Source organism: Copadichromis virginalis, linkage group LG11 (assembly GCF_057382275.1).
Source record: "Copadichromis virginalis isolate Kocher_CV1m ecotype Utaka linkage group LG11, C_Virginalis_male_GT1.1, whole genome shotgun sequence".
Taxonomy (NCBI): domain Eukaryota; kingdom Metazoa; phylum Chordata; class Actinopteri; order Cichliformes; family Cichlidae; genus Copadichromis; species Copadichromis virginalis.
In genome coordinates, this window is record NC_140628.1 from 26,194,002 (window position 1) to 26,219,397 (window position 25,396).

A 25,396-nucleotide genomic window follows, 5' to 3' on the forward strand; every position below is an offset into this window, starting at 1 on the left:
TGTAAAATAAAAACTGGAATCTTATTATTTCTGTTTACTCTTCTCTTCAAAATTACGTAAGGCACCAAGGCCAGACATCATCATCAGGCAACCAATAGGAGGTTAGGGTCATAATCACAAATAGTAGGAAATGTGATATAGGAGATGAGTATCCTGTCTGCTACTCACTACACACAGCACTTAATTATAATAACACCAGTTTTATAACTATGCGGCTGAGCCTTACATAATTTCTGCTGCTCATGTAAAAACATAGAAATTTGATGTGTACATTTCTCGTTTGTATACGCAGGTATCATTAGACGGCTGTGATCTTTAATGTGCCTTTAAAAAGCATTAAAATGCATTATGCATAAAATGCTTTTTAGTGACTAACTACTACTTAAGTGAAGATTAATGCGGAGGTGTTTTGGGCGCTACGTGGTCTCAATGTGAGAGGGAGGGAAGAGGTTAAACCCAAGGCTGCATTAAAAAGGGCCCACCGACCCAATTCCAGCAGCAGGGGATTATAACACAGGGGGGAGTAAGAGTGTTAATATGGGCCATGAATGGTACTTAAGTCGGCACCTAATGCACAAGATGAAAGCAGAGGAGGGGGGCTGAGTGGAGGCTCTGGTTGTAATGGGGAGGATAAGATGGGAGAAGGTGGTCGAGTGTCACTGCGCTGGATGTGAATGATTAAATCATCTCTCCCGGATTACTATTCCATATTCTAAATGGGAGATGTTTTTAAGCTTCATAAACAAATGCACTCATTTATGAGGGATTAACAGTAATCTCTCTATTTCTATCTTTTTTTCCCCTCCCTCCACACCTCTCGCTGTCTGTCTCTGGTCCTTTTCTCCCTCTTTTACTGCCTCAAACGATAGTTTCTGGACAGCGTCACTGTGTTCACAGGTTCCTGCTGCTGTGTGGTTCCTATCTTATCATCCTATCTTTGTCTAACAGACTAAATAAACTTTAACCTTCTTTTTGTTTATTTTTAATTGTTTTTATCAGCAGGGTGTTAAAGAGGGTGTGCAGTAATCACCTAATAGATTACACAGACCTGTTTTCACATCATCTAATGCGCTCTCTGTTCAGCACTTGCATGCATTTGGCATACAATACCCACGATACACCTGTACAGAGTCACATTTACGACTTTTTTTATTCTCTTTGGTTTTTAGGGCAGTGATTGACATTAGAGGGACGACAGGACATTATTTCTCTCATATACCCTCATCATATACAGTATAAATACAGTATATACACAGATGCAAACTGTACACCACCAGGCAGCAACATGAAGAGGGTGAACGTGTGGGTAAATGATGGAGTGTGGGCTCATTCTGGCCCTCACAGCTCATCCTTGCCCCCCGTCACCCTGCCTCTCTCTCGCTTCTTCTCCTTTGTCACTTGGCTCCGAGCGTTACGGCTAGTGGTGGCACCTCCCTCCTTCTCCTCGTCCGTTTTCACCACACTGTGTCCATCTGCAGCCCACACGGCCTCTGCCTCCTCTCGCTCCTGAGGAAGAGATCCAAAATGCAGCTCAAATATTGACTTCCTGCAGTCACAGTGACATAAAACTAAAGTTTGGGAGGAACATTCATCTTTGTTGGAATAATTTCAACTTCTCTTCTTGCACTTTCAGGACAATTTTTCTGTAAAAGAGATTCTCCTCTGTTAGAGTGAGCTTCATTTGCTCAACACGAGCCCACAGGGCAAACAATGACCAATGCGGGATAAACTAAGTTAATGAAACTTTGCTTGCATAACCAAAACTTTAATGAAAATGTAGCCAAGCAGATAATGTAAGGCTGGAGCTGAAAACCCCCTGTTCATCTAAGCAAAGTGTGTTTCTACATGTAAATTTAGATTTTCTTTTATCTACGTGATGCTAAAAGTTATGTAAACTGAGTCGTTTCGATAGTCTCTTTGGCTCGACAGCAGCTCTTCAGCGCAGCTCCTTACATCTCTGTTATTATCACTGATGAGGATGCACTCCCTCGCTGCAGAAAATCACAGCTTATTAAAAGAACTAAACATGTTTTGGTTTATAAATTGTCAGGGGCATGAAAAATGATTGCATTTATGATAAACCTAAAAGACAATGTCATGGCATCACCACAGACCAGGCACAGTAAATAGGAAAACATGCAAACAGCCACAAGATTTGCATTGTGCCCCAGCTGCTCATGTTATCCAACACCGGTATCATGACATCATCAACCACACGCCTGCAGGTGACCGGCCAGACCTGAGGAGGAGGAGAAGGAGGTCATGGCAGCTCTGTGCTGTCATAAAGCTCACCCTGTCCCTGTAGAGCTTCTCCTTTGTGAACCAGAGGGCCAGGGCGCACCGCCGGCCTCTGGTCACCGCGGTAACACCGTGAGGATTTACCGGACCCGAGGAGAAGCCCACCAGTCGACCACAGCTGGGTTTCACTCGAGCCTGAAGGCACAGAAGACAAGTTTACCAGCTCCAACAAATATATTAATTAAAGACTTAAAATAGTAATAAAAAGATTAGAATGACTTACCGTTACGGTCTTGGCATCTCTGTTAGTGAAGAACAACTCTCCGCCATCAAAGTTGTCATTCAGGTAGAGGATGGCGCTGTGAGACAGAGAGATGTTTGTCATTCAGTTGTAAAAGTAACCTGCTGTGTAAGAATTAGGCTGAAATCTGAGCATAAATGCACACACAGTCATTTGATTATTATAGTTTGTTATTACACTGTTATGTAGTCCTGCTAATTCCACTTTACATTTTAATCCCATTTATTTATTTTTAAATTTCACACCTATGTGGACCGTTTTAATTTCTCACTAAAACTTCTCATTTCTTCATCCATTTATTGGCCACTTAATATTTCTTCATTGTTTACTATACGATGAAGAAACAGGCAGGTGAAGATGTTGCGTCTAGGTGAGATTCTGTGCCATGGAGAAATGTCAGTTTAATCAATCATGCAAAAATAATATAACATTTAGATAAGAAAATTGTCCAAAAAAATAAAATAAATTCATTACCCCTGAAATAAAAAGAAATGTAACTTTACTTTGCAGCACTGCAGATTTCCTGCCACAAGGAAGGTCAAATCCAGGGTTAAAGTTTTAAAATGTGAAATAGAAACAATTAATCTGTAACAGGCTGGTTCTTCTGAAGGTTTCTTTCTGTTAAAAGGGAGTTTTTCCTTCCTACTGTCACCAAGTGCTTGCTCCTAGGGGGTCATCTTGTTGGGGTTTCTCTGTTTTGTTGTAGGATCTTTAACTTTCAATATAAAGCATCTTGAGGTGACGGTTGTTGTGATTTGCCACTGACTAAAATTCAATTCAATAATGTCACAAAATGTTAAAACTGACAGTTACATTTCATAACAGGAGCACTCAGACAGCCCACCTCCATCCACCTCATAACCATCTCATAAAATCTGAAAATGATATCTTGAAAACTGTGGACACTAAAGTGCTAACAAACAAACAGACAGACAAACAGAACTTGCAACAATTACATATTTCCTTCCTTTGGTCAAAGCAGAAACATTGAAACACTACCACCTACAACCATTTGGGCCTTTTTTTTTGCCAAAAATTCAGCTCAAAATGTAACTAAGCCATTTCAGTCTCCAATTATTAACGTTTTTTTCCTTAGACTGACCTGTTGGCATATAATAAAAACTAAAAACACCAACTTTAAGTGTCACGTTCAGTTTTCAGTTGCATTTATTTATGGAGTAATTGTGTTGTAGAGCAGTGTTTTCTCTGCTCTCCCTCCACCTCCATCGGTTCACGTAGCTCTAAGGTGTCATTATTTCCCCATAACAACAGAACAAAACTATTTATCAGTGACGACAGGTGCTCTGGTTGTTTTGATATTTGCCACAATTGTTCCCCTGAAACACTGTTTAAGACTTGCAGTGCAAACGAATGCTTTTTAGGTAATTCCCTATAAAATCAGCAACATCTAAGAAATGTTCCCACCTGTCCTCTTCAGACACAGCAAGATATTTTTCTGTAATCAGTTTTTGAGCACCAGTATCTCGGGATACATCATTGTTTAAACAGCAAAATTAGTTGCAGATACAAGCATGCTATGTTTTAGCTTTCCTTTGATTATTTGCTAAGGAGAGCTTCAAAAAGTTGACTTCATTTTCTAATACTAATATTGTAACACTCCCAAATGTAGCTTATGGCTGTGAAATGGAGAAACAACGTCGATGTTCACATCTTCTATATAATGGTTTGAAAATGTCACATTCCTCAAGCAGCTAAAGGTGTTTCTCAGAAAACTATTCTGAGCAGACACAAGTCTCTGGATCACAGAGTTCTTTGTTCAGTTTGTGACAGCTTTGTTCTGGCAACGATGACATGTACCATTCTCTCACTGTTATAAGCTGATGATATCTAAGTGACATTTTACCAGTAAAGGCGTATTAAAACATTCTGTTCGTGGATATTTGCTGGAATAAAATGGCTTGAGAACATCTTCTAAAATTATTTATGGAGCAAGTGTGAGCCCAAATTTATTATTAATCCACGAAGAGATGTTTTTTCAGTACCTGAGGTCTCTGTGTGTGAAAGCTGGTGGTTCCTTCCAACACTGCTTGGTTTCCGGCTCGAGGAGACAGTTGTCAACGTGGACGGGGTGAGAGAGGTCCAGCCTGCCCTTCTGATCCTCTGATTTAAAAAGAAAAAACAGAACAAGAACAAAATAACACATTTAACTTTAAGTAATGAAGTAAGAATAGAGTGGATGATTTGGGTACACATTAGAGAACCTGTTCCAATTATCCTAGTATTGAGTACTGTTGGTTTTACCTGTGACAGCAGTGCGACAGACCAGGTGTGTGAAAGTGATGAAAAGTCCTGAGGGGCTCCTGAAGTAGGAGTGCAGCACGGTTCGCACTCTCTCACCCAGCTCATGTAACAGCTTGGCATCTGATTGGTTCACCAGGCCTTCCTGAGCCAACTGAGGAAGAAACAGCAGTGAGGGTCACGAGATGCTCGTAGACCTGCTTCAGTTACATCATTTCCACCCACCTTCACCGCCCTGAGGACAGTCAGACCTTCAAACGTCTCATGAGGAGTGTGTGGAGACCGCCGTCCTCGATAACCATCTCCAAGAGATCCTGCCACCTATGAGAGACCATGTAAATGTGTAAGTTAGGGGTTTTCACATGCATGCGTTAAAAAAACTGATTGAACTTACTGATGCTAACTGCAGTATTCTGTCACACTCCTTCTCCGTCATGACTCCATCCAGGACGACTCGATTGGTGCCATTCAGCATCTCGTCATCCATTGTGATAGTCACGCCCACCCGAGGCACCGGACCTCCTGCAGAGAGGACAAATAAGAAAGTATAAGACAGTAAGTGGGTCACCAGAAGATGGTGATACGACTGTGTTTTTGGTGATATGAAGTCGCAGAAGCTGCCAAATGGAAAATCTTTGCTTCTATAACAACAGCGTGTAATGGGGCGACCAGATCCCAACAAACTGAATGTATTCTTTTTGATTTTACTTTTATTTCAGGCACTGGTCTGTTTGGTCTTCAGGTTTCAGTAGATCCATAGAAACTGTGTCACTTCACGCCTCGTTTTCCTCTGTGTGAAACTGATAAATTATTCAAGCAAATAAGACAAAACTCTGTTTCTCGGTATAAACTGCCGCTTCAATTTCTTTGTAATAGTTTCCACAATATTGAACAAAACCCACAAAGCTTGTGACTTTTTGGTGACTTTCCCTGATGGCCATAGCAGCAGACAGGTTAATCTCCACTTGACTATAAGTGACTCCTTCCCTGTTTTATATTTTAGAAAAGTCTAAGCAGTGTAATATAAAGAGTAGAATGTCTTCTAGTGTGTCATCTTTAACAGAGATGCCAGGAAACAGTGACACACTACATTTAAATGATCCTCTATTTTCACATACATAAGATGTGTGAGCTGTTATAATCTGTTTATCCTTACTCACAACCCTACAAAGCCTGTAGGTACGTGTGGATGTTATTCATTATTTCACTTGTTAATGGATAGATGGATGTTAATGGTTACATGCCAGATAAACAGGCATGTCTGTCATGGATACACTCGTGTTTCCTTGTTTTAAGCTAGCTGAAGTGTAATTAAGGTGACGAGGAGCTCCTCCCATGATGCCCTAGGTAGAAAAGGCTGAAGACACATAGCATAGGGAAAATACAGTCTCTCACCTGCAAAAAACCCACTGTCATCCACTTCCTCTTGCTGCTCGCCCACTTTCATTTTCTCATTTATTTTCTCTTTTTCAGCTCTAACAGTAAAACACAAAAGATACAGATGGAGTTTTCTGTTTCATTAGTTTCCACTAGTGACAGATTCACCTTTGATTTCTTTTTTACCTCCAGATCTCCCTCAATGATTCAGGTACAACTTCTTCTGGAGTCCAAAGATCCTGCACAGAGGGTGATGAAGAATCTCAGCAAAGAAATGCTTTATAGCTGGCTCTCTTGTCACTGCACTGCACATTTGGCATCAGTACTTACTGGATCTGTGAAAGTGAAGTCGAGGTTCTCCATACCAAAATACAACAGCTTCTTCTCCTGCAAGGAGTGGTTGATGTATCTGACAATCTCCTGTGTGACAAAAAACACACAAATCTGTGCTTAAACATGACTTTAAAGATGAATTTGAAACTTAATGCTTGAAATAACTGAACAAGAGAAGAGAAAAAATGTATTTCTCATTTAAATTACTTGGATTACTTTATTGGATTTATGACTTTTTACGTTTTTACACCACTGTGGTCATTTCAATATAATGAACCTTGAGTGGTTTGAATGGTACCTGAGCAGGCTGTGTGCTCTGTGACTCTGTGTCTCCCCCTAGTGTCTCATGGTAGAGCTGCAGGTTGTCTAAGGAGTCCTTGTCAGAGGGGTAAAACAGCAGGAGAGAGCGAAGCATCTGCAACGCCCTGCTTATGTCACCACCTGCCGGCAATCGAGGATGCAAAGTAATGCAAAGTAGTGCATCAGTCTTAAGATGAATAATAAAATCACGTGTGTGACCTTCACATTGACCTAAAAAATCAGACCTTTAAACTGTGCGATGTGCAGATGCTCAAGCTGTGTTGGCAGGAAGTCCTCCTGAGCAGAAATCCTTCCAGGTCGTGTGGCCACTTGAGTCACGCATGACTGTCGGCATGAGAGCAGGGAGAGGGACAGGGCTGGACAGAAAACAAAAACTGGTGACATTTGGCTCTTTCTGGTCTCTTTCTGTCTGGCTCAAAACTTCTGCCTGCTTCTTACCTGCTGCCTTTTCAAACACGCCGTCAACGCTGTCAACTCCCCTGTCCTCAGGCAGCCGTTGGGAAGCGACTTCACACTGCACCCTGCACTCCTCTGTCTGCCGCAGGGTTTCATTCACACAAGCTTTCCATTTCTCTGCTGCTTGCTTCCATTCAGAGTTAGCCTCGAGCTGCAGTGCAGCATCATACAGGACCTGAAGTCAGTGACACAGAGACAGAGATTAACACAGAGAAATAACACAGTCACCATTTGCTTGCTAATTAAAAAAAAACAAAACCTAATGAGTTGTGTATTGTTTTGTATCATAGTGTTTAAGAAATATAACACTTTTAAATATAACTATTTTAAAATTGCTGTGCAAAAGTATTCTCAGTGCTCCTCTAAGTAATCCTTACAGCAGCATTAACAAACATTTACCTGAGGAGAAAAAGATTAACCGTTTATAAAACACACACTTATCAATAACGATGAGATGCTATTGAATTATAGGTGGTTTACACACTGATTATTACAATCCTTATTGTTAAGTGTTACCCAAAGCTAAAGGCTAGCGTTTGATGATGAAGTACATTTTTACTTTTGAGATATGTGCATGTCATTACAGGCAGCATTTATGCCTAATCGTGATATAACACGTGTGGCTGGATAGTGAAAATGAGAGGCAGAGGCAGACACCTCACATCTGGATTGCACGGCTAGAAAACAGACAAGTGAAGGTGAGAGTGAGACAGAGAAATTCAGTCCCTCAGGCCACGTCTGACTCTCCACAGTGACGTCTCTAAAACCATTCTGTTTGAACGCACTTCATTAGCAGTTGAGTTGTGAACTTACATCAGAGTGAGGACTATTAGAGGACTAGCTATGGCTTAGTTAGGATCAATCAGTTAAAGAAAAGTCTGATATGTTTGTTCAAAGCCTTTAAACCTGTCTGCATATCGGCTATCATTAACTACGTAGTTAGCAAGGGCAAAAACTCTTCCACTGCTTAACTAGTGAATCAAAGCTTTTATGCTTTTTAGAAACTAAAACTGAGAACTATTGGTTCATTCCAGAGGACTTAAAGTGCTTCAAAAAGATAAGTAGTTTGGTCTTTCGTGCTATCTGCTTATAGTTGGACAATAGCAACACTAGCAGCTGTGAAAGAAGGTGGAAGGTAAGGCAATATGTTTGACTAGTGCTGACAAATACTGTTAACCTAACCATTAAGCCTCTTTAGATAAGTGTTCTTTATCTTCGCCTACAGATTTTATGACAATGAAGCAGCTTTTTAGAATTTCTGTTGAATTAAGATAATTTTTTAAGGTAATCACAACATTTTTGCTTTAAATTGCAACATTTAGAGTGGATGTAAGACAGCCTTCAGTTTTTTTAAATGTCTTTTTAAGACATAGAAATGTCATGTGTCTCTCCTCTGTGCTTATGAAGGTATGAGGGCTCCAAAATGCTGAAGAATCAGCTGATTCTGAATGGGTCAGACAGTACATTTATTCAGATTTGACTGATTTTTCTAAGCAGTGCAACCCAGTTTCTTCCCACTTACACTGTATGCCCCATTACTCTTCCCTCCTCACCCAGTGTTTCTCATTGTGACTCTCTCTGTCCTGAAAATCTTCCTCGGTCACGCCTTCCATCCGTCTGTACTTCTCAATGTTGTTTCTCATCTCCAGGTGAGAGGGGTTGGCCACGAAGTAGGTGTGAGCTGCCGATGCCGCCCTCTGCAACTTTTCCAGCTGATGTGGAGGAAAATGAGAGACTGAATGAAGTTTGTTACAGACCAATAAGGGTGTTGCTGTGATTATTTATGCAGCTGTGAGCTGAACTATAATTATGGCTGCAGACAATACTGACAGGTGCTTTCCTCTAAATGACAATTTGGAGCACAGTACTGGTAGAAGTAATGACAATTTAGGAGCTTTATTATGCAGCAGCTCCTTACGGCTGTGTAAAGAATGGCTTACCTTGTAGTAGGTGACTTGCAGAAAGTTATAAGGGTTGCGAGTGCCAAACTCGTATTCTATATCAGCAGAAACAGGAAGCTGTCCAACATGTGTGACAGAGCGTCCAATGCAGAACCTCAAACACTCAGCTTTTTGCTGCACCCAGTCCAGGGCCCAGAGGTCCCACATAGTCCCGTGTTCAGAGTCTAACAACACACACACCATTGAAAAAATGATAAGGTCCCAGCCTGTGGCATATATTTTATAAATTTTGAGTTCTAGAACTGCAATCAATCCACAACAAAACACAAAAAAGCTTATCTCACACATTCTTTGAGCTCTTGAGGTCACATTGTTCTTTAGCTACGCATTTAGACACCGAGAAGTGAGAGTGAAGCTGCCAGTAACTTCATAAAATCTAGTTTCCAACTAGTAATTAACACAGACTCAAAGCTATCTGTCTGGCTACATGATAGGTCCAATCTTTTTCTTCTTTTAGCCGTTCCCTTTAGGGCTGACCACAATGAATCCCCTGCCTCCATCTCACTCTTTCCCTATTATCCACCATCTGCATGGCCTCCTTCACCACAATGAACCTCTGCTGTGGCCTTCCTCTTTTTTTCTTACCTTGCAATATATATAGCCACTATGTCGCCTGTGCGTATGTCCAAACCATCTCAACCATGCCTCTCTAACTCGTCTCCACCCACTCCACCCTGCCTGCATTCCCTTCTTCACCTCTCCCTTGTGTACTGTTTGTCGCTTTGGATACCCCAGATATTTAAACTCATCTACCTTTACTACCTCTACTCCTCTTCTCTTCAGAGCATAGGTACACATCACTATTTCGTCTGCATGAATCCATGAATGCTCTACTTTACATATTCACTGAGTAGGTCAGTCATTTCTGGCCTTTCCTTAAAGTTGGCAGGTTTGAAAACATTCAGCAGGTTGTATGGAAGAAGGTACTAGTGACTGCTCCCTTATTTCTCACAGCAGATGCCCCTCCTGACATAGCCCTTCAGGTTCATCCCTGAGGGTGTGTTTGTGATCTAGCAAGTGTAATTATGTCAGTTGTGAGAAGCTAAAAGAATAATTGAATTTCACAAAATCTGTTCTAATATGTTGCATGATGCACTGATGACATTAATACCAGGGTATAAAATAAAAAGACTGGCTGACAGCTGATTCAGACACCGACACTTAGTCTGTGTTTTTTTGTTCCATTGAAGCAAATTAGCTTTAACTCTACACAGTTTTGAAACATCCAAGTCGCCCAAAACTGTGTCACAGATTATCTTTATTGGCCAATTTTTTTGCTGATATGCCAATATTAGTCAGCAGGGACAAAACTGGTCTACACCAGTGTTATATAGCTAATTTATTAATGCAGTTTAATGTAATTAACATGTTACTGACTGTTAATGAGCTTCTACAGCACCATTCAGGCGCATTGTTCAGACAGATCATCATATTACCAGTAATTGATCTGATATAATTTATATTACCGCCCAGCTTACCCAGTTTCTTCAGAGCCTCTGTCCCTGCTGCCATACAGTCGTCATAACACTGCCTGCGGACCCCGAACAGTGATTCCCTGGTCACGATGGATTTCTCCAGCAGCTCTGCAGCTTTGCCCCACTCCCCACTAAAATATGCGCGGACCCCGCTGTAATACAGAAAATCATACGGCTGCAGAAGTGACATAACATTGGGGCTGCCTCCTGCCCAAGCCGTTGAGGTAAAACTAAACAGTGCGAGAATAACACAATTAAACGCCACGTATACAGCCAAACGTCCCGATTGAAGCGCCATGGTCCGACAGGCAATCCCAGCAGAGGAGGCGAAGGTGGGAGCAGAGGAGGGACTCCAAGGGGAGAGCTACCCACAAAGTTTCCTCCCTGTTAAGAAAGTGGGGGCTTTTTTTGAATTTTGATGTACTTTTTAATGAATTTAATACATGTAATACAACACTGCGCGTTTATTAACGACTCCCGTTGGGTTTGCTTGAGTTTGTCAAATTGGATTTGCGGTATTGATGAGTTTTGACTTGATTGAACTTGTTATGTCTGAAGCTACAGTATTTGTACCTCACCCGAGAGGAACCCGAAGTACGCAACCGACGTTACCGTAAATACAGATGTAAAACAACTTTGGTAGTTTGAAGTGAAACTAATAGTTGTTGGTTGTATTTTGAAGAAAGTAATCATTTCTTATAATTAATAAAGCACTAACGCACATTCACATTTTCATAAGGCGACTCGGCAGTGGAAATACCAAGTATAAAATAGTCGTTTTTGCATTACAAAAATGAGAACGCGTACCTATATCCTGTGGATTACGGTAATGAGCAGCAGCCACTCTGTGTGCGGGACTTCTTTACGGCCTTCCCTCAACACAAGGCAGCGTCTCATGATTCATTCAGGCAAACACAGGCAGCACAACACGGGCCAGACAACAGACGCGCTTCCGAGCCAGGGTATCAAGAGGCTGGGTGTCCAAACTCAGAGCAGGTGTCCCACTGCAAGGTGGAACTAGCGAGCTTCGTCATGGCGGACGTTGGTGAGCTTTTGATGTCGGTTTTGTCCACAATTCGGGTCCCGAAACCCGGGGACCGCGTCCACAAAGACGAATGCGCCTTGTCATTTTCCTCACCGGTGAGCCATTTTTCCTTTTGTAAATCAAAACTGCAGCCGATGGACAGTGTTGCTGTGTTGTATTCCCTTCCTCTTTCGTGATTCACACTAACGTAACGTTTTGCCAGTGCTGTCTCACTTTAATGCTCTGTTTTTCTACGTTTTCCCCATTTCAACTAACTAGCAGGTTAGCCTCAAGCTAAGCTAATAATGCAATGTAATGGAAACTTAGCGGCTATAGCTTGTTAGCTAGCTGTGTGGGTTTAATAACTGAGTAAGCTGTCAAACTAAGTCAGTCACAACTGTTACAGGACCATTGATTATGTAAATTTAACTTTGCTCAGTGTGTCACACTTAACAGACACTATTTTTCTGTGGACTTTAAAATAAACGAGCATTGCTTAACAGCAAAGGCTAGCAAATTGACAGGAGTGCTAGTTACTTTCACTGTAGCAACTGATGCTGTGACATGCTTAACTTATAGATCGCATCCAACTTTAATTTGCAAGTCTACTACAAGTGGTGCGAGATAAACAGAGAGGACAGTAAGCATTAAACACTGTCTGTGCTTCCTTTACAGGAGAGTGAAGGAGGCCTGTATGTGTGCATGAATAGTTTCCTGGGTTTGGGGAGTCAGTATGTTGACAGGCATCATGCTCGTACTGGTCAGAAGGCTTATTTGCACATCACCCGGACTCGTAAGGCCAAGGTGGGACACTTTATGGTTAAAATACGGTGATCTAAATTACATTTGTCTCTATCAGCACCATCCTTTTACATGTCCACTCACCTACTCTCAATGCCAACAGAAGGAAGATGATGGTAACTCTGGCTCTGGACACCCACCTAAGAAAAAGCCCACCAGACTGGCTATAGGTGAGTGCATAAGCATGCATGTATTTAAAGAAAAAAGGCTAACTGTATGGGTTTTTTTTTCCTAGAGACATGCTTCCACCCTTGTTGTTTTTGTTCTTTTCAGGTATTGAAGGAGGGTTTGATGTAGAGCAGGAACAATATGAGGAGGACGTAAAAGTGGTGATTTTGCCAGACAGGCAGGAGGTGACATCCGAGGACCTGGCCACCATGCCTGATGTCGTAAGAGAGCGGGTGAGAGGTCTTGTTTGTTTTCTAGTCTGTTCAGGTTTTCCCCAGGTTGTCTGTATGTCAGTAAACGGTAAGATAAGATGTGCTTTATTAATTTCAAATGTTGGAAATCTCCTTACTATATGCTCAGTTATCAAACAAGATACCTGATGCAAAATAATTATAATGCCACATCCTGTTTCACAGTGTGGCATGAAATAGGAAACCCATCCCTTTTCTTTGTTATTTATGTTCACATGTATTTTTTCCTCATCAAATTATAGTTAAAATGAAAGGAAATCCACTGATTTGTTTTTGAAAGTTGAATAAATCCATAATCTTTTAAAAGTCTTGCTATAATTTTGTTAAATAATACTGCACCAAGATTTTGACCAAAATAATCATTATGATTTTTACCATAATCACACAGCCTTACATTATCTTAGCAAACAAGTGAACCTTTTCAACAGTCCTTTAATACTAGAACTTGGGTGACATGCATATAGGTGTAGATTATGATTTATGGTTGATAAACGAGGCATTTTCTCTTGTTTCCCAATTGAGTTGGATGTGAGCACTCAACTGTGACACAGTCAGATTTAATGATAAGCAGTTTTTGAACACGTCAGCCCCTTAGTGCAAAGTGTGAGATCTCTGGATGCTCCTATGTGTAAATAGTGCAAATAATTGTCCAGAGAATTCACAGTGACAGTGGGCATGATGTGTCCTGCCCTCCACATGCTCTGCCTAGGCAGCTGTCTCGCCTAAACCTCACAAGAGTATTTCCAGTAGTGAGAACACGACCAGAGTGGATTATCTCAAGTTGCCTGCCTCACTTCAGACAATGTCCAGACCTGACTGCCAACATTTTCCAGAGTTCATGCTTTTTCTATTGTCAGTTATCAAGTATTTGAAGTTTTATCAAATCACTTAGATTGTAGGTGGTAAGATGTGTATTCTTTGAGTAATGTTTGGTTTATTGTTTTGAGCTGTATTTGTTACCATGGTGGAATAATTTCTGGTGTTGTTTCATGATACTTGCCTGTTTGTTTGTGTGCAGAGGATGCATAGTGCTGCTATATCATCTCTTTATCATCATCTAACCTTTTGCCTCCTTCCAGTCTGTTTGGGAATTTTCTTTTTCTTTAAAGAAAAATTTCTGTGCTTAAGAGCAAGTGGACTTCAAATTAGATTTTCTTGAAATTTGTCCCCCTGCTGTCCACCTAGGTGTCCCTGTCTATGGCGGGTATCATGGCAGCTGACTCGGTGTCTCATACCTTACAAGTTCAGCAGTGGGATGGAGAGGTGAGACAGGAGTCGAAGCATGCCGCTGACCTTAAACAGCTAGACAATGGAGTCAAAATCCCTCCCAGGTGAGGCCAAAGTTCTATTATTTAATAAACTTGCCGTGCAGCAGCTCACATATTCTCTTCAAATTTGATAAAAGATGTGCTGGCTGTTAGGGCTGGGCGATATGGCCTAAAATCCATATTGTGGTATAATTTGAATCCTGTGCGGTAATTATATATTGCGATATTCTTTTCATCTGTATATATTGATATGTCCAAATGACTGAACAGTATAGAATGTCATTTTAAGAACATTTATTGTGCAAAAGTTTTTTTTTGTTTTCTTATTAATTACAAAAATTTTCAAATAATTTTTAAGATATAACCGATCCTTTTCCAAACAATGTAACACAAAAATCTTAAATGACAAATAAAAATGAAGGTAAATGTGAAAAAATCTTTGAATAAAAAAATACAAGTAAAATATCAGTAAAACACTAAATTCTAAAATTATAGTTGTTTAAGATAAAGTGCAAATGTGCCTTTGGAAAAGATCAGTCTGTTGGTGTGTAGGGCCGTCTTTTGTCTTTCCACTTGACTGACTGGGCGTTTGTGGAGAGCGCAGTTTTTGGCTTTCCTCATATTCCAAAATGTTCTTCGCTGTTACTGTACCCGGCATAATTTGCAGATGATATTTTTCTGCTTAACATCCGGCTGCTTAAACCCAAACACGGTCCATATGACCGACGTCACACCAGTCCCCTTTATGATCACCTCCTCCTCCTCCTCCCCACCTTTAAGCTCCATGCTTGCAGCCGCTGCGATGCTTTTGACCAAAACAGGCGCAGCTTGATGACATTATCAACATGCGCTATCGCAGTAGAGCGGTATAGTCAAAATTGCTACCGTTGGCCAAATTCATAGCATTTTACCGCCCTCCCCTACTGGCTGTCTATATGTACAAATCTTATGGAGTTGCCACAGGTGTATCTATTTTAGTCGAGATACTGCCTTTCTACATTTAGAATCCACTGATTCAATATTGATCCTGTTCCCGTTTCAGTAATACATCGTAAAAGAGAGAATGTTGTCATTTAAGCTCTATAAAGGCCTGTTATCTTTATATCAGAAAGTGTGTTTATTGGAGGCTTTCTCTTCTGTCTGTCGTAGTGGCTGGCGGTGTGAGGTGTGTGACCTCCAGGAGAACATTTGGATGAACCTGACGGATGGCAAAGTTCTGTGTGGCCGCAGGTACTTTGATGGCTCAGGAGGCAACAACCATGCTCTGCTCCACTACCAGGAGACCGGTTACCCACTTGCTGTCAAACTCGGTACCATCACTCCTGATGGCGCTGGTAAGCGAAAAAACAATTTGATAGTAATTGGTTTCTGTTAATTAAATTTTTTTTACAGAGCTTATGCATGTGTCTGAAGCTCTGTCCCTGTGCTGTTTTGTTTTTCCAGATGTGTATTCCTATGATGAGGACGACATGGTGCTCGATTCCAAGTTACCAGAGCACCTGGCTCACTTTGGTATTGACATGATGACCATGGAGAAAGTAAGTTTTATTTTTCTGCTGATTTTATTTTGGATTTGTTCACTTATCGACCAATGCAAGTTGAGAGCTGTCATATTTCTTCCTGGTTTTTAATGTTATGCATTAGATCAAGGTCGTGTAGATAGAAGTATTGATCAGTCTGCTGCTTTATGATTGGAGTGTTGTAAATTTAGACAGGGATATGGGACTTTTTTTTTTTCCCCCTTTCTGTTTGCAGACATCCAAATAATGGTGGTGTCTACTTTTGTCTGTTAGATAGCCATTGATTGTATGGTGTTGCAAAAATTAAGGTCTAAAAAAGTCGCACTGCTACTGAGCTGAAGATACTTAAAAAAGATACTTCTCTTATTGAATATCTCACCCCCTTCTCATCTGGTTTTCATTTATTACTGCTTTTGTTTTTCGTTAACTACATATTATGTTGTTCTTAATATAATAGTGCTTTAATATAATTATTACTGCTTATCATATCGATCTGCTTCCTTTTTTTCTGCAACACCTGTTTCCTCTTTGAATCCCTGCTGTCTTTTATTTCTTGGCCACCTGCTTCCCCTCTTATGCAGAGTGCAGTCTACACAGCTGTCTTGTCTAAGATGTCTGTACCTCTCACTGTGTACTCTAATGTTATTTCTTTTCTTGCTGATGTTTTTCTGTACACACCTAATGATGCTGCACAGCCGAGGAGGTGAAAGAATTGTGGGATAGTAAAGCAGAAGACAGAATACAGCAGTTAGTTGTATATTATAGTGTCTTGTCTGCCTGCCTGGTGTCATTAATGAGTCATACTGCCTAATCTCGTTTATCAGTTTTCTTAATATAAAAACTTTTCTTTAAGCTTTTATATTAAGCTTCTTGCAAAGCATTTTGCTTTCTTACGCAGCATATCTTCCCTTTACTTGTAAGATAAGATACTTTGTTTATCTTAAGTTGAGAAGTTATGGCAGCACAAATATTAAAGATATAACATGCTTAAAGTGGAATAAGATAAACTGGCTCAATGAGGCAAAAAATAAACATGCAAACAATCAAAATTAAATTTTGGGGAGCATCAATGAATAAATATCTAAATAAAAGCTTGGATTACACAATTTGTTTCTTATGAGGAAATCATCTTAGGTTAAAGTTCTGCATCATAAACCAAACAATATTGAACTGTGTCATTGTTCTGTTGCAATACCCAATTTCAGCCAGACTTGGCTTGTTGGTCAGATTGCCTCATATCTGGCTAGAATACTTCGGTAACAGAGAAGGTCATGGTTGACTTGATGATTGTGAGGGGCCCGGGTTGTATGGCTGCTAAACAAATACAAGTCATCAACCCTTTACTGAGCTTGACAGTTGGAACGAGATGTTTGTGCTGTTTGGTTTTCTCAGTATGTGGTGCTGTGTATTACAGTCAAGCATGTCCTCTTTGGTCTGATCTATCCAAAGGAAATTGTTTCAGAACTCTTGTGACTAGTTCAGATGCAACTTTGCAAACCTAAGCCACGATGCTGTGTTTTTTAAGCGAGATTTTTTTTCTCCTGGAAACCTTTAAAAACAAGCCATAGATTTTCTAATCATGAAATCAATGAAATTTAATGTTTAACACACTGAGGCCTGTACAATCTGAGATGCAGCATTTGAGTTTTTGGGGCCTCTGAGCATTATGTGGCCTGACCTTGAGGTGACTGCCTACAAATTGTAAAATCTTCTGATTTTATAGAGCTGGTCAATGAGAATCTGTTACTGTTACCGATCTGTTACTGATAATCAGTTAATCGATTAAACCCTCTTAATTACTATGGAAGCAGTAAGGGTATGCTTAGTTTTTAATTGGACTGCATAGAGTCTTGTATTTAAAAATTTTAATTTGAGTGAAAATTAGCAACAGCTCTAAACTCTGTGTAGCACATCAGTTTCTTGCTTCGCATTAGAACTAACTTAAATTGCATTGTCCCTTTTAAATAAATAATGAAATGAAATTCATAGTCATTTGGATGGCCTCTGTGTTAACTGATGGAGCAGTCGGTGTAGTGATTCAAACTGAATTCATACAGCAACAGCAGGTGCTGCTGGCCTTGGCAAGTAATATGAATGTATTCTTCAGCTAACAGTTCAGTATTTAGGCCACAGAAGCGTTTCTCCACATGGTGTAAACCGATGTTTCATTCACAAACAGTGCAGTCCCTACACTTTTCTAAACCACTCAGATTAACTGAGCTCTGCCTGAAAAGTCCGGAAGCCAGATACAGTCCAGTCCAGGTAGTGTGATTGCAGCCACCATACTTACTGCATTGACTTTTCTGCTTTCAGACTGAGAGGACAATGACAGAGCTGGAGATTGCTGTGAATCAGCGTGTGGGAGAGTGGGAGGTGATCCAGGAGTCGGGGACCACCCTGCGCCCCCTGTTTGGCCCCGGCCTGACTGGCATGAAGAACCTGGGAAACAGCTGCTACCTCAATTCTGTCATGCAAGTGCTCTTCACCATCCCAGACTTCCAGAGCAAGTCAGTAACCTCCTTTTTTTTTTTTTTTTTTTTTTTCTTTCTTTGAAACAGTCACCATCCAGCTGTGTCCAGCATGTTATTTCTTATAGCAAACTGAAATAAAAATATTGCTTTTTAGTCAATATTCACCTAAAAGGTGAAAATTTGTCTGATACTTTGCATTAACATTTAAGATGAATCCAAAGAATTTCCTTCAAGCTTTTCTGTCCGTGCCTCGCAGGTACGTGTCTAATATCGACAAGATAATTGATGAAGCACCGAGCGACCCAACCCAGGACTTCAAAACCCAAGTGTGAGTTTCCTCATTTTAAACTACAAGCTTTTGTGTAATTATTAAATGTCCTCATTTGTACTGCAGGAGAGGGAAAGCGACTCTTTTTAAAATGTTAGACATGTTTTCGTGCTACCTTAGTTTTCATGCACATGTATTTACATACACACATATGGCTTTCTGATATTGGTGTCACACACAGTAGAATCAAATAAGCCATCTGCATAAATATACACAGGCACATTTACAGTGTGCCAGCTGTCAGCCACGAACCCAATTATTGTGTGCTTTTCTGGCAGCTGCATTTTCAAGTGTGATAATTGTCTTTTAATGTGTAAATACTGCCTTTCTCTTTTGAAAGGCGCTATTTTTAGACAGACTTACATCGACACCTGTTTGCTGTTATTTCGATAGCACAGCAGAAAATCAACTAAAGAGCCTCGCTTCAGAAAAAAAGAAAAATCCATTATTGTGAAAACAGAAGGTCGACACAGCTCATGTAACTTGACTCTTTATCAACAGTTTGATATAATAAGATTAAGTCTACTTGCTACCTAATTTTCTTGTTTTCATTAAACTCATATCTACTTTATTGTAAACAATCTCTGCTTTTCAGTAGCTGCGCAGCGACCTTTCAACACAGATAATAATATCAGCTCCATGATTAGATTTTCCAGATTGTTATTTGAAATAAAAATGTAAAAAATACATCTTGGTCTATATTTAAATCCACCTTCTGCATGAGGCTCTGGCATCCCGTTGGATGTGCATCTTGTCAGCTTTGTTTGTTTATTACAGAGCCAAGCTTGGTTATGGTCTGCTGTCAGGAGACTATTCCAAACCAGTACCAGACCCAGGAGAGGAAAATGGTGCAGCTGAACCCAGGGTAAGCAGAAGGAATCAGTCATACTGGATCCAAAAAACTAGGTTTAAAAAAATATCCGTCCCTTATGCTGGGATTATCGCTCAGAAGTGAGTGAGACTATAGTACAACCAATGATGACTCCCACAACTGAGAAATCCTTCTTCTCCGGCTTTGCTTTCAGGGAGACCAAATCGGAATAGCACCGCAAATGTTCAAAGCACTTGTCGGGCGGGGCCACCCGGAGTTCTCCACCAATCGACAACAGGATGCTCAGGAGTTTTTATTGCACTTCATAAACATGGTGGAGGTAAAGTATCACTCTCATTGTATTTTCTTATTTGTTTGTTTGTTTTTTGGCCTTTTTCAACATTATTGGATAGACACAATGAAGAGAGGACAGGAAAGTGGGGGCAAAGAGAAGGGGGAAGACATGTGGCGAGGGGCCGCAGGTCGAACTCGAATACAGGCCGGCCGCCCTCAGCCGTGTGGCATGTGGTCGCCCGCTCAAAGCACTGAGCTAAAGTCTTTTACGTTTACATTTTTTCCTTATTATTTTTTTTTAAATGTCCATTTTCTTCATCCTACAGAGAAACTGCCGCTCTGGGTCCAACCCGTCTGAAGCCTTCAGGTTTCTGGTGGAGGAGCGGATTGTGTGTCAGCAGACACAGAAGGCCAAATACACACAGCGGGTGGATTACATCGTCCAGCTGCCCGTGCCCATGGACCAGGCTACCAACACAGGTGAGCAGCGGATGAGGACATTCTCTGCAACGTTAACATTTAGTTCTTTCCAGGTATTTAGACTTGAGCATTTCATTAAAGAGAAACCCGTTGTTGTTATTATTATTATTATTATTATTATTTTATTTTTTAAATAACAGAAGAGCTTCAGGAGGCTGAGCGCCGCCGTGAGGAGGGGGACTCGTCAGCTCCGACAGTGCGTGCACAAATCCCCTTCACAGCGTGCATGGCGGCTCTCAGCGAACCAGAGATCCTCACGGACTTCTGGAGCTCGGCTGTTCAAGCAAAAACTACTGCTACCAAGTATGAAGAGAGACGCCCTCATAATGGAAGTAGTGAACTGGAACAGATTTTAAAAGATCTTTAGTAATGACAGCCTTTCTCTCATTTATCAGAACGACCCGCTTTGCCTCTTTCCCCGACCACCTGGTTATCCAGATTAAGAAATTCACTTTTGGTCTTGACTGGGTGCCTAAAAAACTGGGTGAGCAAAGATATGGTTACATTTTTGTTTTGAAAACATGTTGTTTTTTTGTTTTTGTTTTTTTTTTCTTCTTTATAAATTTCTGTGTACAAAAATGCACGCCAGAGGGGTTTACTATGAATCAAGTTTGTTGTATCCAGGCTGTCTTTGAGTTAATTGGCTTAACAAAGCATAAAACTCAAGTAAGGGATTAGGGGTATGAACGCTTTGTGAAAGTAGGTGTTTGAAAAGTATTTTACCTTTTTATTTTTTATTTTTTTAGCCGAACTGAGTGTCACCTGCTTCAGTCAGACCTTATTAGAAAAAGAGGTGATGGAGATCCTACAAAAATAGGCTGTTTATTTAAAAAAAACAAAAAAAACATTAAATGTAATAAGCCTACGCTGGTGCTGCAAAATAAAATAAGAGAGCAATGCTACATTGTTGAGATTTCAAAGGCCGTCCATACATCTGTTCATCCCTCCTATGTGAAGTCATGTTATGGTAGTGGCAGGCTAACCAGGGTATTCCAGATGTCCTTCTTCCCAGCAACACTTTCCAGTTCTTCTTTAGTGATCTGGAAGTGTTCGTAGGCCATATGATATATACTGCTTCCAGTTAGCTCTTGGTCTACTACGGGGTCTCCTCCCAGCTCGACGTGAAACTAACTCAGCTGGTTCCTTTAAACACGAAGGAGATCCTTCTGGATGTCTGAGCTCCTAACCCTGCAGACAAAACTCATCATTTGATCTTTACACAAAACCCATAACTCATAACAGTAGTACGAGACAGTGCCTACATTACTACTGACCCCTCATCACTTGTGAATGGGAACACTGTCGCCACTCTGAGGATGAGGGAGTGCAGTGTTTTTTTTCTTTTGTTTTGTTTTGTTTTGTTTTGTTTTTTTGTTTTTGTTTTGTTTTTGTTTTTTTGTTTTTTGTGGGGGAGTGGTTGTCTGTTTGTTATTGTTTTCAAATACTTGCTGCTTCCATGCTTCTGTGTAAAACAATATTTAAAAATTGTAGATGTGTAACATTTAAAATTTTGCAAAAAAATGCTTAAATTATTTTGATTACTGAAACTGAGATTTCTCACTAGGGAACAACCACCACAACATTGCAAACTGCAATAAAATCAAAATATATTGTTTAAAAAAAACAACAACCCACACATTATTAGCCATTGACAGGAAGTTGACATTTTGAAATGTACTTGATGATGAGTGACTTCAGGTGGTTTGTAATGGTGTGACTTTTCTCTGATGCAGACGTGAGCATCGATGTTCCTGATACTCTGGACCTGAGCGGGCTACGTGCAACTGGCCAGCAGCCAGGGGAGGAGCTTCTGCCAGAGGTGGCCCCGCCCCCACTCATGACACCAGATGTGGAGGTTAAAGGTATCCTGGGTTCCCATGGCAACGAGGAGGACGACTCGCTCTACTCCCCACTGCTGTGTCAGTCTGTCATTTCTGCTCTTTCCCTCCTCCCTCTCACTCATTCGCCCACCTTTGTTTCCTTCTGTTCTTTTTTTTTTTTCTGCCTTTTCTGTTCTCACGCGTCCTTCAGTTGCCTTTTTAAAAAACATTTTTTGGTTCAAAACAAGGTTTTGGTTCGGTTTCTTTCTGAGCATCAGTTTAAGTTTACATTAATATAAGTTACAACATTTCATTTTCGAAATTATTTTTATTTTTTTCCTTTTGTAAATCTTGTGCTGTTGTACCAAAAACGACATCCAAGTAATTCAGCTGTTTTCAACTCTCTCTTAGCTCCAGTCCTCGATGACTCCACTGTGTCCCAGTTATGTGAAATGGGATTCCCACTAGAGGCCTGCAGGAAAGCGGTGTATTACACAGGGAACACTGGAATTGATGCTGCCATGAACTGGACCATGAGCCACATGGATGATCCAGGTGTGTAGACCAACAGTGATTTGCCAAAAATCAAACCATCTCACCATGACTGTTGCTTTTCACATCTTCTTTTACTTCTGATTGGCTGCAGACTTTTCTGCCCCCTTGGTGTTGCCTGGCTGCAGCTCTGGACCTGGAACCACACCCACAGAGAGCCTGTCTGAGGAGCACCTGGCGACCATCGTCTCTATGGGCTTCAGCCGAGACCAGGCAACCAAAGCACTTCGAGCAACGGTCAGATTTTTTTTTTCTCTCTTAAAGGGCTTGAGCCTTAAAAGAGGGGATTTTCTTAATAACATCTGAGGCACACAGTTTCTGCTGTCTCCTTTTTAATCAATGAGAAGAAAGTTAGATTACAGAGAGAGGGAGGATGAACTCAGGGCTGCAACAAGTGCAGTAGTAAGTAACATCTGTAGTATATAAAAACACCAGACCAAAGCTGCTTACATGCAGCATGAAAGCTGTAGCTTGACATTACATGATCTATCTGTCTTGGGGTGGGACATAGGGTATTGTTTGAAGTTCACTGACACACCTTGATTGTGAGCACTTGGTTGGATCGATCTTCCTCCCTCTTCAGGGACTCCTGAAAGATTCTTGTAAATGGTGACGTAGTTCTGACATTACCTCATATAGCTTAGCCTACCTAAAGGTGTTTGGCACACATTTGAGCTTCGGGAGATGGTTGATGACTCGGAGTGCAGCCAAACACAGCAGCTACTTCTCCCCAGAGCAAATACTAACAGCGTGTTAAGAAATCTTTCTGTGCTGCTCCTGTCCTCTAATGGTCTTTCATCAGCTGTCTTTGCTCTCTAACAGTTAGACTCTTGGAAGTATTTGTGATCAACAGAGACTCAGCTTTAAGCTTAGAAAGTATTTGACTCTTGACTGGTGTTTGTCACACAGAGTAACGTCCTGGACCGGGCAGTAGACTGGATCTTCTCTCACCTGGATGACCTGGAGTCCATGGATGTGTCTGAAGGAGGGCGCTCAGCTGCAGAGAGCGAGGGTGGCAGGGATCCTCCACCTGGACCCCGCGTCAGAGACGGACCAGGAAGTAAGTCCATAGGAGGAGACGGAAAGAGGAGAAATAATCTTTATAATCAGATTGTCTGCTCACGTTAGTTTAGACTATGTTAATAAAGTGCTTTAATGTGTTACAGTCAATCTATATTTCTCTTGTTTGTCCAGAATATGAGTTGTTTGCATTCATCAGTCACATGGGGACGAGCACCATGTGTGGCCATTACGTTGCCCACATCAAGAAGGACCAGCAGTAAGTATTTTAGACACATTGAGGTTCGAGACGGTGGTTCCTAACATTTCTCATGAGTCTCCTTCTGCTGCGTATTCAGAACTTTTGCTCAAACACGATCAGTTCCAGTTCCTTAAAATGTAATTTCATACTTTTTCAGATTAGCTCAGCCAGTCTTTCATGTTCTTATTGGCTTTTACAAGACTTCTTGTTGTTTAAGGAATATTTCACAGTTTTGGTTGGAAATTTAAAATCACCTGTCATAACAATAAAAATACCGCAACAAAATAACTGTGATTTACTGCATTCATGTCCCCACTTGCACAAAGAAATTCCTGAAGAACTTTTTATTAAATGTGCTTCCTGGTCCCTGAATTTAATTTATTTTCTAGTGCAGGCTAAACATCTGTAAAGAATTGCATTGAAATGATAAAGTAGCTTCAGCAGGGGGCACCATACTCCACATCTACTCTGACAAAACTCATTTCATGGCTGCTGATGTGCACGGTCTGATGTGTTAATCTGTCAAAGAAGTGAAGGTTTGAAGGATTTATATCCATCTGTCACCAACATAACTAAAGGAAAAATGTTTGTTTCATGTCTGAATAATGAAAATGGATCAATTTCTACTGACTACCTGCTTTAATGTGTTATTATGACATCTGTACCTGAGTTGTTCATTTGGAGGCAGCAGGTGCTGTTAAACAGGCCTTTGTAAACTGCATTTTCTCTTTGTGTCTCACAGATGGGTGATCTTCAATGATCAGAAGGTGTGCGCTTCAGAGAAGCCTCCCAAAGACCTGGGATATCTCTACTTCTACCGCAGGGTGGCTGAATGAAGCAGAGCAGCGTTACACTTTAGGTGAACGAGAAGATACGTGAACGCTAACAAACACCCATGACAAAATTCATAGTTGCACTCCACCAAGCTCTTGCAAAAGTCCTGGCACGCTTCACAACTGACAAAAGTGTAAATAAGTCTCTCAGTTTGCGTATTACACACTCAATTAATTGGTGCAGATGTACAGATGAGATGTTGGGCTGATATTTTTCTTGAAATCCTCTGATTACAAACCACAGGTCTGTTCAGAGAGCAGGTTTGGTTTGTTTCCTGGGCCTTGATGATCGGTCAGCCATCTGTTCAAGTTTAACTCGCAAATGATTTCAGAAAACCTGCTTCAGGGAACAAGTCCCAAACATTAGCGACTTTGAGTCCCTTCACTTGTTTTGTTAACCCCGACTATTGATTTCCACTGCCATCAGTAGTCACTGCCGCCTCCGGTCCCCTCTTCTTTCATTGGATGATTGCAGCTTGGTGTCATCACTCCTCTACCTGTTAGTGAGGACAAAAGAGTTAAACACCCACAATAAGAGAAAATGTCAGTGAATAAAAAAAGAATAAAAACAAATGTGTGTTACAAAAAGGAAAAGCACCAAATCAGCTTGTTTTCCTTCAGTTTGGTGAGGGTGATATCTGGGTGATTCTTGTTTTATTTTGTTTTTATTTTTGAACAGAAATGCTTTGTTACTTCTGCTGTGGCAAATAAATAATTGTCTTTCTGTCAAATAAAGTGTGGTCTGTCCTTTTGCATTATGCAGCTTCTCTTTTTTATTTTCACATCCTGATTA

General features: G+C 40.8%; 2 protein-coding genes across 5 annotated transcripts; one reads left to right on the forward strand and one right to left on the reverse strand.

The window, feature by feature from the left end:
* Positions 1–1,126: 1,126 nt before the first annotated feature.
* Positions 1,127–11,583, reverse strand: p3h3 (prolyl 3-hydroxylase 3). Of its 2 annotated transcripts, none has more exons than XM_085471678.1 (16): positions 11,529–11,583; positions 9,226–9,410; positions 8,839–8,997; positions 7,268–7,460; positions 7,054–7,185; positions 6,807–6,949; positions 6,506–6,595; positions 6,362–6,414; positions 6,194–6,273; positions 5,193–5,320; positions 5,024–5,119; positions 4,802–4,952; positions 4,543–4,660; positions 2,522–2,597; positions 2,293–2,433; positions 1,127–1,506 (listed from the first exon to the last, which is right to left on the reverse strand). In XM_085471678.1, the coding sequence occupies exons 2-16, from the start codon at positions 9,391–9,393 to the stop codon at positions 1,339–1,341; spliced, it is 1,896 nt and encodes a 631-aa protein (XP_085327804.1). In that variant the 5' UTR covers positions 9,394–9,410; positions 11,529–11,583; the 3' UTR covers positions 1,127–1,338. The 2 variants fall into 2 exon arrangements, with proteins under 2 accessions (XP_085327804.1, XP_085327803.1); XM_085471677.1 differs by lacking the exon at positions 11,529–11,583 and adding an exon at positions 10,725–11,326.
* Positions 11,584–11,753: 170 nt separating this feature from the next.
* Positions 11,754–25,361, forward strand: usp5 (ubiquitin specific peptidase 5 (isopeptidase T)). 3 transcript variants are annotated; one of them, XM_085471674.1, is made up of 20 exons: positions 11,754–11,861; positions 12,421–12,549; positions 12,650–12,716; positions 12,820–12,947; positions 14,151–14,296; positions 15,383–15,567; positions 15,677–15,771; positions 18,067–18,260; positions 18,481–18,552; positions 19,330–19,417; positions 19,578–19,703; positions 19,984–20,137; positions 20,278–20,440; positions 20,533–20,621; positions 21,871–22,056; positions 22,369–22,512; positions 22,604–22,746; positions 23,419–23,569; positions 23,704–23,788; positions 24,513–25,361. In XM_085471674.1, the coding sequence occupies exons 1-20, from the start codon at positions 11,754–11,756 to the stop codon at positions 24,604–24,606; spliced, it is 2,547 nt and encodes an 848-aa protein (XP_085327800.1). In that variant the 3' UTR covers positions 24,607–25,361. The 3 variants fall into 3 exon arrangements, with proteins under 3 accessions (XP_085327800.1, XP_085327802.1, XP_085327801.1); XM_085471676.1 differs by having other exon boundaries at positions 21,871–21,999; XM_085471675.1 differs by having other exon boundaries at positions 12,653–12,716.
* The last annotated feature ends 35 nt before the right edge of the window (positions 25,362–25,396 follow it).

Excerpts from the sequence above, each read along its gene's own strand:
- usp5 (XM_085471674.1), top strand. The coding sequence starts at position 11,754 with ATGGCGGACGTTGGTGAGCTTTTGATGTCGGTTTTGTCCACAATTCGG. Across the intron at positions 12,550-12,649 it reads CCCGGACTCGTAAGGCCAAG|AAGGAAGATGATGGTAACTC; the intron begins GTGGGACACTTT and ends CAATGCCAACAG. Across the intron at positions 20,138-20,277 it reads GGACCAGGCTACCAACACAG|AAGAGCTTCAGGAGGCTGAG; the intron begins GTGAGCAGCGGA and ends TTTAAATAACAG.
- p3h3 (XM_085471677.1), bottom strand. The coding sequence starts at position 11,019 with ATGGCGCTTCAATCGGGACGTTTGGCTGTATACGTGGCGTTTAATTGT. Across the intron at positions 7,186-7,267 it reads CGTGTTTGAAAAGGCAGCAG|CCCTGTCCCTCTCCCTGCTC; the intron begins GTAAGAAGCAGG and ends TTTTCTGTCCAG. Across the intron at positions 6,596-6,806 it reads AGAGCACACAGCCTGCTCAG|GAGATTGTCAGATACATCAA; the intron begins GTACCATTCAAA and ends TTTGTCACACAG.